This window comes from Amborella trichopoda, chromosome 3 (assembly GCF_054954075.1).
Source record: "Amborella trichopoda isolate Santa Cruz 75 chromosome 3, AtrichopodaSantaCruz75HAP2 v2.0, whole genome shotgun sequence".
Lineage (NCBI taxonomy): Eukaryota > Viridiplantae > Streptophyta > Magnoliopsida > Amborellales > Amborellaceae > Amborella > Amborella trichopoda.
In genome coordinates this window covers 58,838,601-58,854,141 of record NC_142338.1, presented here as the reverse complement: position 1 = coordinate 58,854,141, position 15,541 = coordinate 58,838,601, and the positions used below count along the sequence as shown (strand labels likewise).

The following is a 15,541-nucleotide window of genomic DNA, read 5'->3' as shown; positions in this document are numbered from 1 at the left end:
AGTTTATTTAACTTTGACTGTTTCAACTTACATATTTGAAAATTTTAAAATAAAATTAAAAATAAATAAAATAAGAAATAGTTGTATTCTCTACTGATTTTATCTTTTGTTGGAAATTTATTAAAATATACATAAAGATGAATTTTAGTGTTTTGCTATTTGCAACCATTCGAACTCTCGTTTTTTTTTGAACGGTCATTCCAACTCAAGACATCTGTTTTCATGAATGTTTTAAAATTAAATTAAAAAATGAATAAAGTGATAAATTATTAATCTCTAATGGAGAGTTTGACAAATTTTTCCTTTTTTACAACCTAAATTTCACCAGCTATTTCCAAATCTCATTTTGTATGCTAAGTGGACCAACTCAGAAGCAAAAAGAGAGAAGAGAAGAGGTAAGAGAGAAAAAAAGAGGAGGAAAAGATTGTGAAAAGATATAGGAAATGCAGCAGAAATTCAGTTGAGAGAGAGAAACACTAAAGAAACATGGCATAAGAAACCAATTCATTAAAGGGTTCCTAAAAAAAAAAAATGTTAACCAATGCATTAAGCAACGCATCTTGACGTGGAATACTTTGTAATGGGCATCTCTTTTATCCCTCCCTATCTATCTATGCATCGGCATCGTGAAAAGCACGAAAGTGAGCATACGTCTTAGACCTCAACTTCTTAGCCTCATCTGTCCATATCCTTTACACCCACTATACATGTATATACTCTATTAATCAATGCACCTTATCCCTTGTTTTTTATTTATTTATAGGAAAAACTAAATTATCACTAATCCACTAGCCCCCATCCCCCCCCCCCCCTCTCTCTATTTGCTAATAAGGAAAACAACTCTCTCTCTCTCTCTCTCTCTCTCTCTCTCTCTCTAGAGGAGGCAATGAAGAGCAACAAAGCATGGATTTTCTAATGAGAGCTAGCAACATCCTATGACACTATTTTCATTTGAACTTACATGTAAGAGTCTTTTGTATGTGGTAGGTTTTGATTTGGTGGCTTTAAAATATAGTGTTTCCCTCTTCTTAAGGAGTAGGTTGGCATGTTTTGCATGAGGGGTGATATAAATTTAGTTTCTCTTATTTAATAAGCCCCGAAATTGATGTTAATTCCTTTCAATTTTTTAATGTAATTTCAAAATACTTCTAAAAAAGATTGTATACAATGAGACCATTTACCTTTGATACAACGATCTCATAATTACTTATAAACATTCGATGTGAAATCTGATAACTTGAGTATATTACAAACCTAGAGAAAATTTCTTTTGAAGTTCGAACTTGACCTCTAAAATAAATGCAACCATCCAATTTCACATCCAATGGTAAAGATTAATTGTGACCACCTCGTATCAAAAAGTAAATGGCATCATTGTATATTACATTTGTTTTATTTAACAAATCAAGATTTATATTTTAGCAAATGATTTCCTTTTTGAAAGGTATTTGAGTGAATCCTTTCTGTTTGCTATAATGAGCTAGCTCCCATAGTGGCCCACTTCACTACAAGAAAACTGTCACTGCCTGAATTTCTATTTTTCCTTATCTGTGGAAAAGTTCAAAAAAACTATTTCTCCCTTTCTGTGGAATGAAAATGGTACAACACCTAATTGAAAAGATTCTCTCTGTGTTTATCTTAAATGGATAGGGTTAAGAGTTCAATCAACACAAAAGGACAACCATTTGTGCAATAACTGGTGCATCGCTGAGATTGCCAATATCTGTGCATAAAGTCAAGGAAATTGGAGCATTTGTTCTTGGTCTTCATTATGAGGTTCCTTTCAATCCCACATAGGCACATAGAGAGAGAGAGAGAGAGAGAGAGACCATGGTAATGAGCATCAAGCATCATCTAGTCATCCTCCACCCAAGTAGCATTCGAGCAACCGAAACCACAAGTAATGTGGCTCATTGCCAATACAACCAAGGGTTGGGGTAAGACATGCCCAAAGAAACAGCCATTAAGGACAAAATAAATAAATGAAAGCACATAATGGGCAAGCTCAATGCTCTTCACGACTAGCCTTCATTAACCGTATCAACAATGCTCTCAAAAGTTATTTAATCCCCAAATCACTTGTGAGAGAAAACAGGGAGATCAGGGCCTAAACACACGGTAAAACCCCAAGGTTTAAAATCCCAGCTTACCCACCCAAAAAAAAATCATGAGAGCAAATTATATGAACCAATATCATAGGAAAAATGGTGGTTTCCACCTATGCAAAATCATATGCACTGATCAATGCAGAAGGTGTATGTGTATGCATGTCCGTGCCTCTATATACACATGCACATACATGCACATACTAGCACATGCATGAATGAACGGGATGCATGTATGTGTGCTTGTATGTATGTATGTACAACATACAGAAACATATGCACCTAGTCGTCATGATGATGATGATCATGGACCACGATGCTTGCCAAGGCAGAAGCAACCATGGGCTGCTTGGTCATCAGGTATCATGCCACCACCCTTGCTTGTGTCAATGGCCTCTAAGAGCCTCACAACCTCATCCATGTCAGGTCTCTTCTCTGAGTTTGCATCCCAACACTTGCGCATAACATTCACCAGCGAACTTGGACAGCAACGAGGTATCTCGGGTCTCAAGTTCTGTGCACAAAAAGAGAGACAAGGTGTAAAGGCCCACTCAAAACGTTCCACAGAGAGGAGAGAACCATTATGCTATGGGGTTCATTAAATTTATAGGAACAATGGTGACAATAGTTAATTTGTGTATTTGTTATTTATTATAAAATCAATACCTCTGATAATGAAAACCTCTGTTTGTTCTCTCTGTTTTTTTTTGTGTATATGTGTGAGTGTGTGGGTGTGGGTTTGGGTGGGAGAGAGAGAGAGAGATCAAATGCAATGTCAAAAGTCCAGGACTTGATATCGCAAAAATGAGAGAGACTACTGCAACTGGGTAATAACTTTCAGCATCTGCAACCGTAAAGGGGGATACTTATACTATTGTGACCTTCCAAAAAGAATGCTTTACAGTTGTAACTCAGTCTCGAATACTTCCAAGGAATAAAGAATATTTTGGTCATAGTCTATGCCAGATTTATAAAGTATATCAGCCCTCCCTAGTGCATTAAGTTTTTTTGAACTTCTAGTACATTAAGTTTTCACAAAATCAACATAAAACTTCATAGCTAGTCCTAATAATGGAGACTTATGCTCATTGGTGAGTACTGAGAAAATAACAATAGACTACTAACCTGCCTAACAACAGCAGCAGAGACTTCTGCAAAACTGAGATCAGGATATGGCATTTCACAGCAGTATATCTCCCATAAGCAGATGCCAAAGCTATACACATCGCATCTTCTATTATAAGGTTTGCCATTCAGGACCTGCAAGATCGATAATAGTTTTCATGAAACCTGGTGAACAGTCAAAAGAAACACCAACTGAACCACAACAGGAAAAAAAGAATTTTTTTTGGAATCTAATTCTCCTACTCGTGGTTACGAACACCCTTACCACAGACAATACCTATGCTTTGCTTCTCATAGTCGATCAACAAAAAAAAAGGAAGAAAAAAAGTGAGAAACAATCCCCTCCATTTTAGGAGCCCTTTTCTCTCATCCTAATTTCCATCCCACAAATAGAAAAACTGTTGCATCGTGGTCTCTCACTCATTCTGCTTTCTCTCATGCTCCTGTTGTTCATTGTTACTTCAATTTCCACTCTCTCTTTCATCTTACATTGTTACTGTTATTACACCCAGAGAAAGAAATAGACATCATTCTCTTTCCATTTATTTCTAAGATTCGTGTTTCTGTAAAGAACTAGATATTTACTAAACTTTTTTTTTTTTATAATGGGATTGTCTACAAAGAGACTATTTATCTTTATTACAAGGCGGTCACAACTATTCCTACTCATTGGATGTCAAATTCGATGGCTTGGGGTGAGTCATGAAGTTCCAGAATTTGTTTTTGGAACTTTGTGTCTATTCAATGACACTAATACAACCACCCATTTTGAAATTTAAAGGACAAGAATGATTGCGACCTCCTTATACAAAAAATAATTGGTTTCTTTGTAGACAATACCTTTCATAATTCATATTTTTATATTTGTTTTACCAAAGAGACACATATAATGTCCCAAAAGAAAAAAGAGAAAACCCTAAAATGTTGAGAAATATCTTTTCAAGAAATGCGAAACCAATAAAAGAAATCATGATATTTTGTCAATTATGTACATACAAGAGAAGCCTCTATAGAAAGAAAGCTAGTACCGAAGTCATCCAATTACCTCTGGAGCCATGTATCCAAGGGTACCAGTCTCGCCAGTCATATCCTTTGGGTTTTGAGCTTCAACTCGTGCAACTCCAAAATCAGCAATTTTTAGTGTCCTTGATGCATCTAGCAACATGTTTTCAGTTTTAACATCACGATGCACAATCTTCTTTGAGTGAAGATAGCTTAGCCTGTTCACACACTAAATTTAATCAAACAACATACTTAAAAATAAAGAAATAAACCTGAAAAGTTCAGTTGCAGCCCATTGGAAATAGAAAAGGAAAGAAAAATTCTTAGAACCCTTAAATTGAAAGTACTCAAAAAACTAGGCTCGTCTTCACAAAGTGACAGTCTCACCCTCTAGAAAGGTCCAAAGCAAGCTGAATAACAATTTTAAATGCAAGTTTCTTCCTCCTGTTTTTTATCAGGAACTTTTTCAATGTACCCCCAGGAAGATACTCCACAACAACACAGCATGCCCTAGAAGGAATGGAACTATAACAATTTGCCGAATTATTAGCTGGAATCTTAAGTTCTGAAGTTCCCATTGAAGCTCCAACAAACTGCAACGGAGATCACAAGATGTCATGATTATAATCTTTTCATTGACAAAAGAAAGTTAAAATGTACCAAACTTATAATTCAAAAAAAGAATTCAGTCACAAAACTCAATCCTTGCATTTGGATGCACCTTATAATAATAATCATGGGATGTAAGAACTGCAAACATCGTTAACATTGTTAACTAATCAAACAAAAAGAAACTCTCTCTACTAGCCTAAGGTGCCCCGATACTGATAAAGGATACTAGGAAGGATACAGAGAGCAGGGATATGACTCTACAGTTCTGAGAATCCAGGATACAGATAAATAGGAGTATACTATCTGACACAAAGATGAATATATATTGTCGTAGCTCGTATAATACTAAATGCATGCATGACACACACATGCACCCACACACGCACAGACATGCACACACACACACACACGGACATGTGTGTATAGACACACTCACGGATATGTTACACCCCATTATATCATAAAACATAATTATATATTTTATATCTTTTATGTTACATCACTATCAGTGTTGACACGTATGACACCAGTATGCTAGGCATTTACAAGTATCACTGAATCACAGCAATAATCATGGACCTTCATAGCATTAGGATGCTAGAATTCCAAATGATATTGATCAATAAACAAAAAGAAATCTATACAAATGGCACATCTGCTCCTGCTCACCTTTATGCGTTTAAATTTATGACCACAATTGTCAGATCGGGAGCACGGGATCTTGAAGATCCCTATGGCTGGGGGTGTCACCCGTACACTGCATATGGTAAGGATAGAAATCCTAAAATATTAAGGATCTCAATCCCAACCTTTTGGGGATGCTTGATACCAACCTTTGCGGATATCGAGCCCAACCTTAAATATGTAATTATAGTCTAGGAACTATATACACTCTTGAAAGTAGGGATTTCTTTATTCATAGCCAGCAAGCAACGCACTATATTAAAAATATAGTTGTGTTTTCCTAACTGGCTATAAATAAAGAAAATCATCAGTTTTCTGGTCCCAGCAACCATGTTCATAACCTTTATTGGAGAATGGAGCCTTTAAATTGGGTAGATGTTTCTCCAAATTCGAATATATACTACACAGACAAGGAAACGCAAGCACACATATACACACTCTCTTCCCCTCCCTTTCTATGAAACATTAAGTCATAACAAGAAAAAGAAACCTAAGACAACTTGCTATTTCCTCAATTCACAAGAATTCACATATGCACCGATACTTCTCAAAATGCTATGGCAATTATGGGAGAGACAAGATTGTGTTAAAATGCATGCACACACCTTGGTAACATTTGGATGGTCTAGTTTATGCCAAACAGCAACCTCCTGTCGAAATGATGTTCGAAGTGCAGCAGCTTCAGCCTCAGTAGCAACACCATCTTCTCCCCAGTCCAACAGCTTAACTGAAATAAAGCCAGGAAATAAGGATACAATACAACAGATCAAACTGCAACTAACTAACCATTGCGCTTGTTATGAGCTTAGAAATTCATTTTTCTTTCGACGACTCGGTGATCTTAAAAGCGAGAAAATGCAAATTACTTGGAGCACAAGTACATGGAACTCTCTGCAGGTTAAGCCAAATTCCCAGCTTCATTACTCTGCCTGTTGCTTTCTACTCTGGCTACCCTTTAAACCTTAGAGGTGTATACAAAATGCGAATGAAGGCAAGAATTTATAACCATGCAACTAAGCACTAGCAAGGGCATCAAGTCCCATACTTACCCAAAAAAAAGGGCATCAAGTCACAATAGTCCTTAAAATGTTACAATTGTACCCTTTTCTTGACAAATACAATAGTGCCTGTTTTATTTTACATGTGCAATCACCATCATCATCATCATCATCATCATCATATTCTTATCCCAATTATTTGGGGTCAGCTACGCAAATCCTACTCCACCATTATGCTTTATCAAGGGCCATACACCGAATAAAACTATAAGTGCTTAGGGGGAACGCCCTAGCATAAGCAAATAACATAAATTCAGGATTTATGAAAAGTTAAGGCAAAGTTTTACCCTGGTTGCCCACCTAACACAACCCTCCTCCTTTACTTAGGCTTGGCCCGGCAGGAGGCCAGCCAAGGCGGAGTTTTTAAATGTGCAATCAATATAATAAATAATAAAGTTTTCGAAGCTAGTATCTGAATACCAATATCATCAAAATTTATGCATTTGAAATATTTATAACTATGAGTATGTATAGTTTTATATCTTGGATCGATAATCCATAAGCATGAAAAGATTGAGGAAGATGCCAATAGAGCTTGGTGGATGAAGTGGAGATGTGCTTCTGGCATCTTATGTGAAATGAAATTGAAGGAGAAGTTCTATAAGACAGCTGTGAGACCAGCCATGCTTTATGGGACAGAATGTTGGGCAGTCAAGAAATGGATAAGTGCCAAGACAAGTCCCAAGGAAAGAATGGATAGAATCCAAAATGAATACATTCAAGGGAACTTAGAGGTAACTCCAATAGGTGATAAAATGAGGGAAAGTAGACTTTGGTCTGGCCATGCGCGGCATCAACAACATCAATTAGGAGGGTGATTTGGTTCAAGTAAAAGGCTCTAAAAGGGCAAGGGGAATGCCCAAAAGGACATGGATGGAAGTAGTGAGATGAGATATGGTGACTTATAGTCTGATTGAGGGTATGGCCCTTTATAGAACAGAATGGCGAAACAAGATTCATACAGCCAACCCTAAATAGTTGGGATAAGCTCAGAAGATGATGATGAGTATGTGTACTTCATGGAAAGCACAAAGGGCTTTGTCATCTATACCACTTCAGAACTTTGCTCAGTGAAAGAATCAACATTGCAAAAAAGGACTACACCTGTTAGCATCTCCTCTTATGAAATAAAAAATAATAAGAAACTCATAAGGGTTTCTCTTAGGGGCCCACAAACACTATAGATTTAGGAAGGTCTACGCAAAGAACAAGCAGGCTTGCTGGCCCCAAATAAAATCACTATGATGTAGGCAAGCTCAAAATCAAAGGCTTAATCCCCAAACTTAGATGCATGACTTGCCAGAAATTTGGTTTCTATCTCTTAATTCTAGAGACAGAAAGTTGAGGGAACACAAGCCCATAAAACATGGAAATTTGGAAACTTGCTACATTTTAATGTTTAAGAAAATTTGAGAGAACAAATGAAGACCTGTGAATTTCAAAGAGAAAATCAGGGAAATTGGGTGGGTTAGACAAAGTACTTTTAAATTCACCCAAAAGTCAAAATTTTGCGAAGAAAATTTTAAGGTGTTTTGGGGACATTATGGGGGCATTTTGGCAACTGGAAGCTGGAAATGGAAGTGAGAATTTCTAGCTTTGGGATCTAGATGCTGGACATTTTGATATTTGAAAGTGAAATAAGGAAACCTATGTTTGGTTGAACCTGGGATATTATAAACCTGAAGATCTGGAAATTATCCGCTTAACTGTTCATTGTAATTTCATTGATGAGAGGGTGATATTTGTTAAATGAACGAGATTTCGAAATCATAGCTCATCCTAGGTAGAGCTAACAAAATGGACGGTCTAGATCACATAAAAAAGAAAAGTAATGTGGTTATTTCTCACCACATTAATGTGGTTAAAGTTCAATGTAAAGTGCAATCGATCTACCATCCTATCTTGATCAGACGGCTGGGAACATGTCTAAGTATTTTAATTTTCATCTTTTGTATATACATCATATTGAGCTAAGATTTTGGGCATCTATACTTCTCACCTCCATGCACCAGAAAAAAATATTAAAAATATAAAATAAAATGACCAAAATACCCATGAAACTTTTAGGAGTATTTTGATCATTTCACTTTCTGGATTATTTTTCAGATTTTTTTCAGATGTGTTACAATGAGGTGCACATTTGCAAAATTTCAACTAAATCTTATTTTTATGAAAAACTAACATTAGTCATATGACTTGGGCAAGTTTGAAAAATTCGGAAATGAGAAGTGCACACTTCTCCAAAACTAAGAAGTTTGCACTTCCATTGGCTGGGGCTTAGAAGTCCAAACTACTCATCTGTTGAGAAATTTGGACTAAAAGTAAATGAGAAGTCCTCGTTACCAAACCCCGAACTTCTATAATGCCCTGAAAATTTCGGAATGTTCACGGTAGCCAAAAACCCCCTTTTAAGGTGACAAATAATCATTAAGTCACCAAGACCCTTTAAAAATAAATTTACATAACAAATGTTTCAAGAGAGTTTGAGAAATTTAGGGCGAATAAATAACCCCATGAAACCAAAAGTATTGCAAGGGTTGGGAGAGACACCCCTTCCTGAAATCAAAAGCTTTTGAATAAGAAAATTGAGGACTTTAAAAGCTGAGACAATCGGTAGCACCAAAAATCCCATGGTAGGTGAACTCTAGTGAGAGTAAATTGTTACCAAAACCCTCAAGATTCAAAGCCCTTAAAAAAATTTCTCATATCCGAGGTAAACAAAATTTGTCCAACTTTTCCTTTTCTCTAACCAGATTGGATAATTTTTTTATGGGTTTGGATAAGCTATTTTTATTTGATAAATTGACTGCTTGCATTCATAAATGGGCAAAAATGTATAAATTGGGAGTTGTTAAAATCTACATGTTTGATAGTGAGGTTATGGTAGGGTTTTTCTTAATTTTTTAGAATTTTCATTGGGTTTTGTCTAGTATAATCTATTGCTTCATATGGTTCGTAATCCACCCCATTTTAATTTCTTCACATGCTTCTTGTCCTAGTCTTCCTCTTTAAATTGTCTCCAGTTGGTAATTTTGCTTGATTTTGGACAGGAAATTACAAATGCTTTCTTGGACTCGGCTAGAATTTTGCATGTCATGCAGAGTTTTGGTTACAATTTTGCATTATTTCGCTCTAATTTGTGTACAAAATTTGACAAGTTGTGTATTCTAGTTTGCCATATTCCAGGCCAAAGAAAACTCTGTTCATGGACTGTAAATTGATCCGTTCATGGACTATAAATTGATCCATTTTATCAAAGTTAGCTGAACATCAGAACATCGCACTATGTTCTTGGCGTAACCCAATTGGACTGAAAATTTTTGATTTGTGGGTTTTGCGCACACCCATACATACACAAACAGAGTTCAGACTCATGAGCCACTTCAGCCTTAGAGAGAGGAAGAGGGCCCAGAGATGTAGCAGGCAGAGAGAAGCGGGAGCAACCCAAATTTTATGGTTGGGAACTTAAGGGGAATTTCGAACCAAAAAGAGGGTCGTTATGTAAAAATAGATCTATTTTGCTTGAAATTGGATGGCGGGTGTGGGATGTAGAACTTTTGAAAAAGTTTGGGGCTATCTATAGGACTTTTGGGGAAGAGTGTGCTATGTAAATTCCTAATTGAACTTTTATGTAGGACTGCCAGTCATGTGATTCAAGGCACCGAGAAAAATCCAGGGGGCCGAGAAGGAATCAAGATAGAACTTCATTTTATTGAAGGCAGCATCTAAGTATGTTGATCTGCCATGGAAGAAGCCATGGCAACAGAACCTTCAGAGTTCCCCTTCTTCCATTGTAGAAGTTTCAGAATTCTGTTAAATTATATTCTGTTTTGAGGTCTACCGTTGCAGTTGATAGTGCCAATATGCTATCCCACAATTCCTTGAAAAAATTATATACCATTCTTCTCTTCCTCGCCTTGTACCCAAGAGGCTTGGGCCATGGATGTCCACAAACACTCTAAACTATAAAGAGCTCACCTCAAATACCATTATCTATAGCTAATACAGAGAAGTCAAAAAACCATAGAACAAGATGAATGAAGTAGCAAGATGAGAAAGCAACAGGATCTTGGCAAATATTCAATCTATGCTTCTGAACTCCTAGGATTCACTAAATGACTATTAAATAAGTATGACTGTTCCACAAAAAATCTCCAGCCAAAAGAGGCAGTATAGCCCCAAAATTAGGCAGCTTGTCCACATCATTATTGGCTTATATTGAAAGTGTCAAATACTTAAATAATACCTTAAAAAGATATCCAAATAGAGGATTCCATTTCAACTTGGGGGTTCCACCTTCAATACAAGACCCCATCCCCAATGTCCTAAGAAGATTTATTAATAGCTAGCTCTCATCCTGCAATGGTCCCCTCTCAATCCCATTTTCCACATCGCCACCCAAGAACCCCCAGAATATAGGAAGCTTCCCCCCTACCTCCCCCACTCTCTTAAGCATATTCCCCTGTAACACCCACCATCTAAAAATAAATCCCTATTCTTGTTTCCTATCCAATGCAATTCACATAAGGCTTGGAACCTACTACCCTAGGAATTTAAATGTCATGCATGTCAATGAATAATTCTCCCATTTTCAGTGGTAATTTCAAGTTCCTAATTTCAAGTTCCACATCACCTACATGATATACATACATGCATACATATATATTTTATATATATATATATATATATAGGAAACACACTGCAAGTATTTCAGGGAATAGTGCACAGCCAGAGGTATAAAGCAATTCATCTAAATTACCAAGTTTTGAGTCAGTGATTCACAGTTACCTCACTCTGAACTAAATCCAAATTTCTTGGTTTCTTTTACATCAGATAATATAGAATTCAAGAGGCTTTAGTCCTACAGGATTTAATTATTCTGCACATAATTATGGCTGAATAACAAACAATGTAGACCTGTATAAGGTTTTCTAGCATATATTGTCTTTGATCCAAAACAGAGAATTTCCCAAATCACATGTCACCATGTTTTAAAGATTTACTATTAACTCTTTCCTTCTTGAATCTAATATTTTTCCTTGATCAACCAGAATAGTGCAAAGCTTCTTCTCCATGATTCATGTTTATTCAACAGTTCAAGTATTCCAAAATAAAGAAATAAAAACTATTGTTAATCAAGAGCAAAACGAAGTCTAGGAACAATTAGGAATATTTCTCCTCTATAAAAACATCAGATAATTAACCACCTAATGAACTCCGTCTACAATGTCAAATGCACATTTTGTAATCTCAAAAAGTTTTGAAATAACAAACTCTCACTTGGTAAAAAGAATATAAAAAGCCATATTGCAACATAAAGAACTGCAAAAAGAGTAGAGGCAGAAAGATCAGCAGTTATTAAATCGCTGTCAGTTAATACTTGATGCAAAGACACAAATATTATTGCAAAGTATAGCAAAAAAGATTCTAGGCAGGAGCCTACCTGCCACGTCTTGCCCATCATAAACACCTTTATACACCGTACCATAAGTCCCATGCGCAATGACGTGCCTTATATCAAGTTTCGACAAATCAATTTCCCATTGTTCCTTTGGCCTCACAGCCTCCTTCCCCCTAGACCAAACCCGGCCAAGATGCTTCTCCAACTGATAATCCAATGTCTTCAAATCAATTTTATCCGCTCTGAAAAAAAGATCCTTACTGTTCAAACTTCCACTACTGCTCATTTTTGCTTTTGAAGTAATCCCCCCAAGGTCAATAGACACAGATTTCTCTCTTTTTCCAACATCCACATTTTCCTCATCAACCTGTTTAGAAGAATGTCCTTCCATATTTTCAGTTCCAAGTCAGAACCTGCAACACTGGAATTCTTGAAATACCTTCAATTTCAAAAACCCAGATCAAACAGGCATTAACCTCAAGTCAAAATCACTGTTTGTCAATGATATGTTCAACTCAAACAAGGAACGTACCAAAAACAAAATGAATACCGATTTAAACAAAAAAGTTTATGAATGTATAATAATTTTCTAGCTAAATTCCTTGTACAGCCTCAGAAAACCCTTGACAAGAAGCAGAAAAGAAAATGGAAAAGGAAATCCTACAAACCCAATTCAATTCCTGATAAAAAAAGAAAAAAAAGTGAATAATAACCTTTAGATGCCAGTAATATCCGAATAACTTTACAAGCAAATGGGAATTCAACAATATCAGCAAACAGAGAGAAATGAAAAAAAAGAAATAAATCCTATTCCTCAATGGCTTAAACCAATATATATATCGCCCAACCAATTCAAAATTCTTCCTATAAAAAAACCCACAAAACAAGGAAATATATAAAAAACCCACAAAACAAGGAAATGAACAAAGAAATAAGAGGCAAGAGGAAATGGAAAGCTACCTAGTATTCCCTAAAACAGCACTACATTAAACGCCTCATTCCACGAAAAAGTCCAATAAGAAAAGTAATTCTCGGAACGAAACTCAACACCAGATTCCACTTCCGTAACGGCCGCCATATAAGACAGGACACCAAACAAAAATTCACAGCGAGAAGATGAGAAAAAAGCTTTGCTCAAATTCAAAGGAGAAAGAAACCCTAGAATAAATGTCTGGTCAGTTGACCTACCAATACAAAAATAGGAAAACCTAACCCTAGCAACGGTGGCATTTCGCCGTTGAAGACCTGAGTTAGAAACGTCAGAGCTCCGGGTCGTCTCGAGCGGACGACGTCACTGTGACGTCACAGAGGCAGAAGGAAAGTCGTGGATGGAATTTAAAGGGGATTCGCGGAAAAAAATGAATACCAGACTAAGCAAACCCTAGGATCAAGTGGAGTGGTAAATGACAAAATTGCTCCTTGACTTGATTTTTAATGACTTTTAGAAAATCTTTCCTAAATCCCATTACATTTAAAGTCAACTTAGCAAAAAAAAAGAAAAAAAAGAGAGGAAAGAAAAAGGAAATTCCTGTCATAGTAGTAACATTTGAAGTCAAATTAGCAAAACACACACATACAAAAAAAAATAAAAAATAAAAAAAAAAAAAGGGCAAAAAGGAAACTTAGTCAAAACTTATGATGTCTTAATGGAATTGATGACATAAGGAGCTAACAATTTTGAGTTGAAAAATATCAACAAAGATTTGTAGGCTCTAGGCTCTATTCCGTCTACTAACGTTTCCAAAGAAAAAAAGGCAGTTGTAAATGGATTGGAAGATGAAAGAAAAGGGTGAATGAATGAGATTTAGTACATTTATGTGACAACACTCTTTGGAGTGGTCCATAAATGGTCCAGACACTTTATGATATGATTATTTTGGAGTTTGTTAATCAATTTGAAATGAACTAATGGAGATCTCACTTTCTTGTCCAAATGAATTCCATTCTCAAATTTCATCGGGTATAAAATGTTCTCTTCTTTATATACCTCCACAACCGATCAATGTCATTTTGTATATGTAAGGGTACTATAGTCATTTTCCCTAGAAACATAAAAAACGAACTTAGATTCAGCATCGACCGTTTGCGCGTTGGAAGGGCCGCGGCTCGCGGGAAACCATTTAAACTCACACAAGAGCCAGCAAGAAATTAGCGAATAAAATATTATTAAATGAATATATGTATTCTTTAACACACAAGAAATCAGTGATTTAAGATGACTTCGGATTTTCCTATGATCTGTGATAAGTTTAAGGAACAAACTAGAAAATCGAATTTTTTTTAGGAAAATTTTGGCATGATCCTATCCGTTCATTTGATCCTAAACGCATAAAAGATTAGATGGAATAATGTTCACATATAAAATAATATGGTTACTTTAGGCAATTTTAATTTTTTAATGAAAAATAGTTTGATAGGGTGGCAGCTGTATCAAAATAAGTAAAGCCTCAACTCATAACTCATTGAAAATTGCAATTCAAGTATTCAAAAACCTTCACATTGATCATCTCGGCCTGAACATTATAGTTGTGAAAAAAATAACGAAATCAAGCTCTAAAAATAGTGTATATTGTAATAAATTATCTAGACTGTCCATTGCGCCTGAAAATAAGTGTTCATTGATCCGTAAGATCTGTACTTTATTTTGAGTTTCAAAATTTATTGTCGGTGTTGAAAATTGATTTTAGAGCAATTATAAAGATTTTTGTTGCCGCAAGTGCCTTCAGAATGAGGATTTGATATGAAGTTTTATTTTATTTTCATAAAGCTTAAGCCTTATCGAAACGTCATCCTTTCTTTAGTTGGCATGAGTAAACTTGAACAATCTAGAAATGTTTCACAGTATAAATTACTAGAGTTTTTTATCCAAGAAAAATGTATAATAAAATATTGATTACTTTAATGACTTATGCCAAGAATATCCATGATAGTGTATCCTGGAGTGATGATACTTCTATACTTTATCAAGTAATGCATTACTTTAGAGTATATTATATTCTCATGTTGTCATAATATGCTGTTTTTAGTTCTCGTATTATATTCTGTACTTCATATATAGTTTTTGTAAAGAACATTTTTACAAAAGCATTTCGGGTTTTCCTAAAAGCAGCTGTCATGTGATTCTATACACCAACAATTGCTGAAACCATTTGTCAAAAAAAAAAACAATTGCTGAAACCAAACTCAAATAACTGTCTACATATGACATTGAGAAAATAGGGAAATTTCATAAGTTATTGAGAAAATAAGCAAATTTCATATGTTATTAAGAACATAGAGAAAAAAATTAATTGAATAAAGGAAAATTTATATATAAAATATTTAACATTCTACTCGTAGATTTTGATTGAATGTCAAAAACCCCATGGAAAGACGTACGATCATGAGTCGTTATATTTGCAAATGGGTAATGTTGAATAGCTCATCTCTAAATCTACAAAAATATCAATTTTCAGAATAAGAAAATAATCTCAATAATAATGTATTTTTTGTCGAGGTCATTTTTATGCCATATTTTTCTAAATACCCTGGCCCATCACTGGAAGTACCGGATC

General features: G+C 35.5%; 1 protein-coding gene across 3 annotated transcripts; it reads right to left on the bottom strand.

Moving 5' to 3' along the window:
- Positions 1-1,996: 1,996 nt before the first annotated feature.
- On the bottom strand, positions 1,997-13,293 carry LOC18429652 (serine/threonine-protein kinase 54). Of its 3 annotated transcripts, XM_011623353.3 has the most exons (8): positions 13,176-13,293; positions 12,948-13,046; positions 12,030-12,426; positions 6,134-6,255; positions 4,620-4,825; positions 4,276-4,450; positions 3,231-3,365; positions 1,997-2,619 (listed from the first exon to the last, which is right to left on the bottom strand). In XM_011623353.3, the coding sequence occupies exons 3-8, from the start codon at positions 12,376-12,378 to the stop codon at positions 2,410-2,412; spliced, it is 1,197 nt and encodes a 398-aa protein (XP_011621655.1). In that variant the 5' UTR covers positions 12,379-12,426; positions 12,948-13,046; positions 13,176-13,293; the 3' UTR covers positions 1,997-2,409. The 3 variants fall into 3 exon arrangements, with proteins under 3 accessions (XP_011621655.1, XP_088717895.1, XP_011621656.1); XM_088861769.1 differs by having other exon boundaries at positions 12,948-13,293; XM_011623354.3 differs by lacking the exon at positions 12,948-13,046.
- Positions 13,294-15,541: the final 2,248 nt, after the last annotated feature.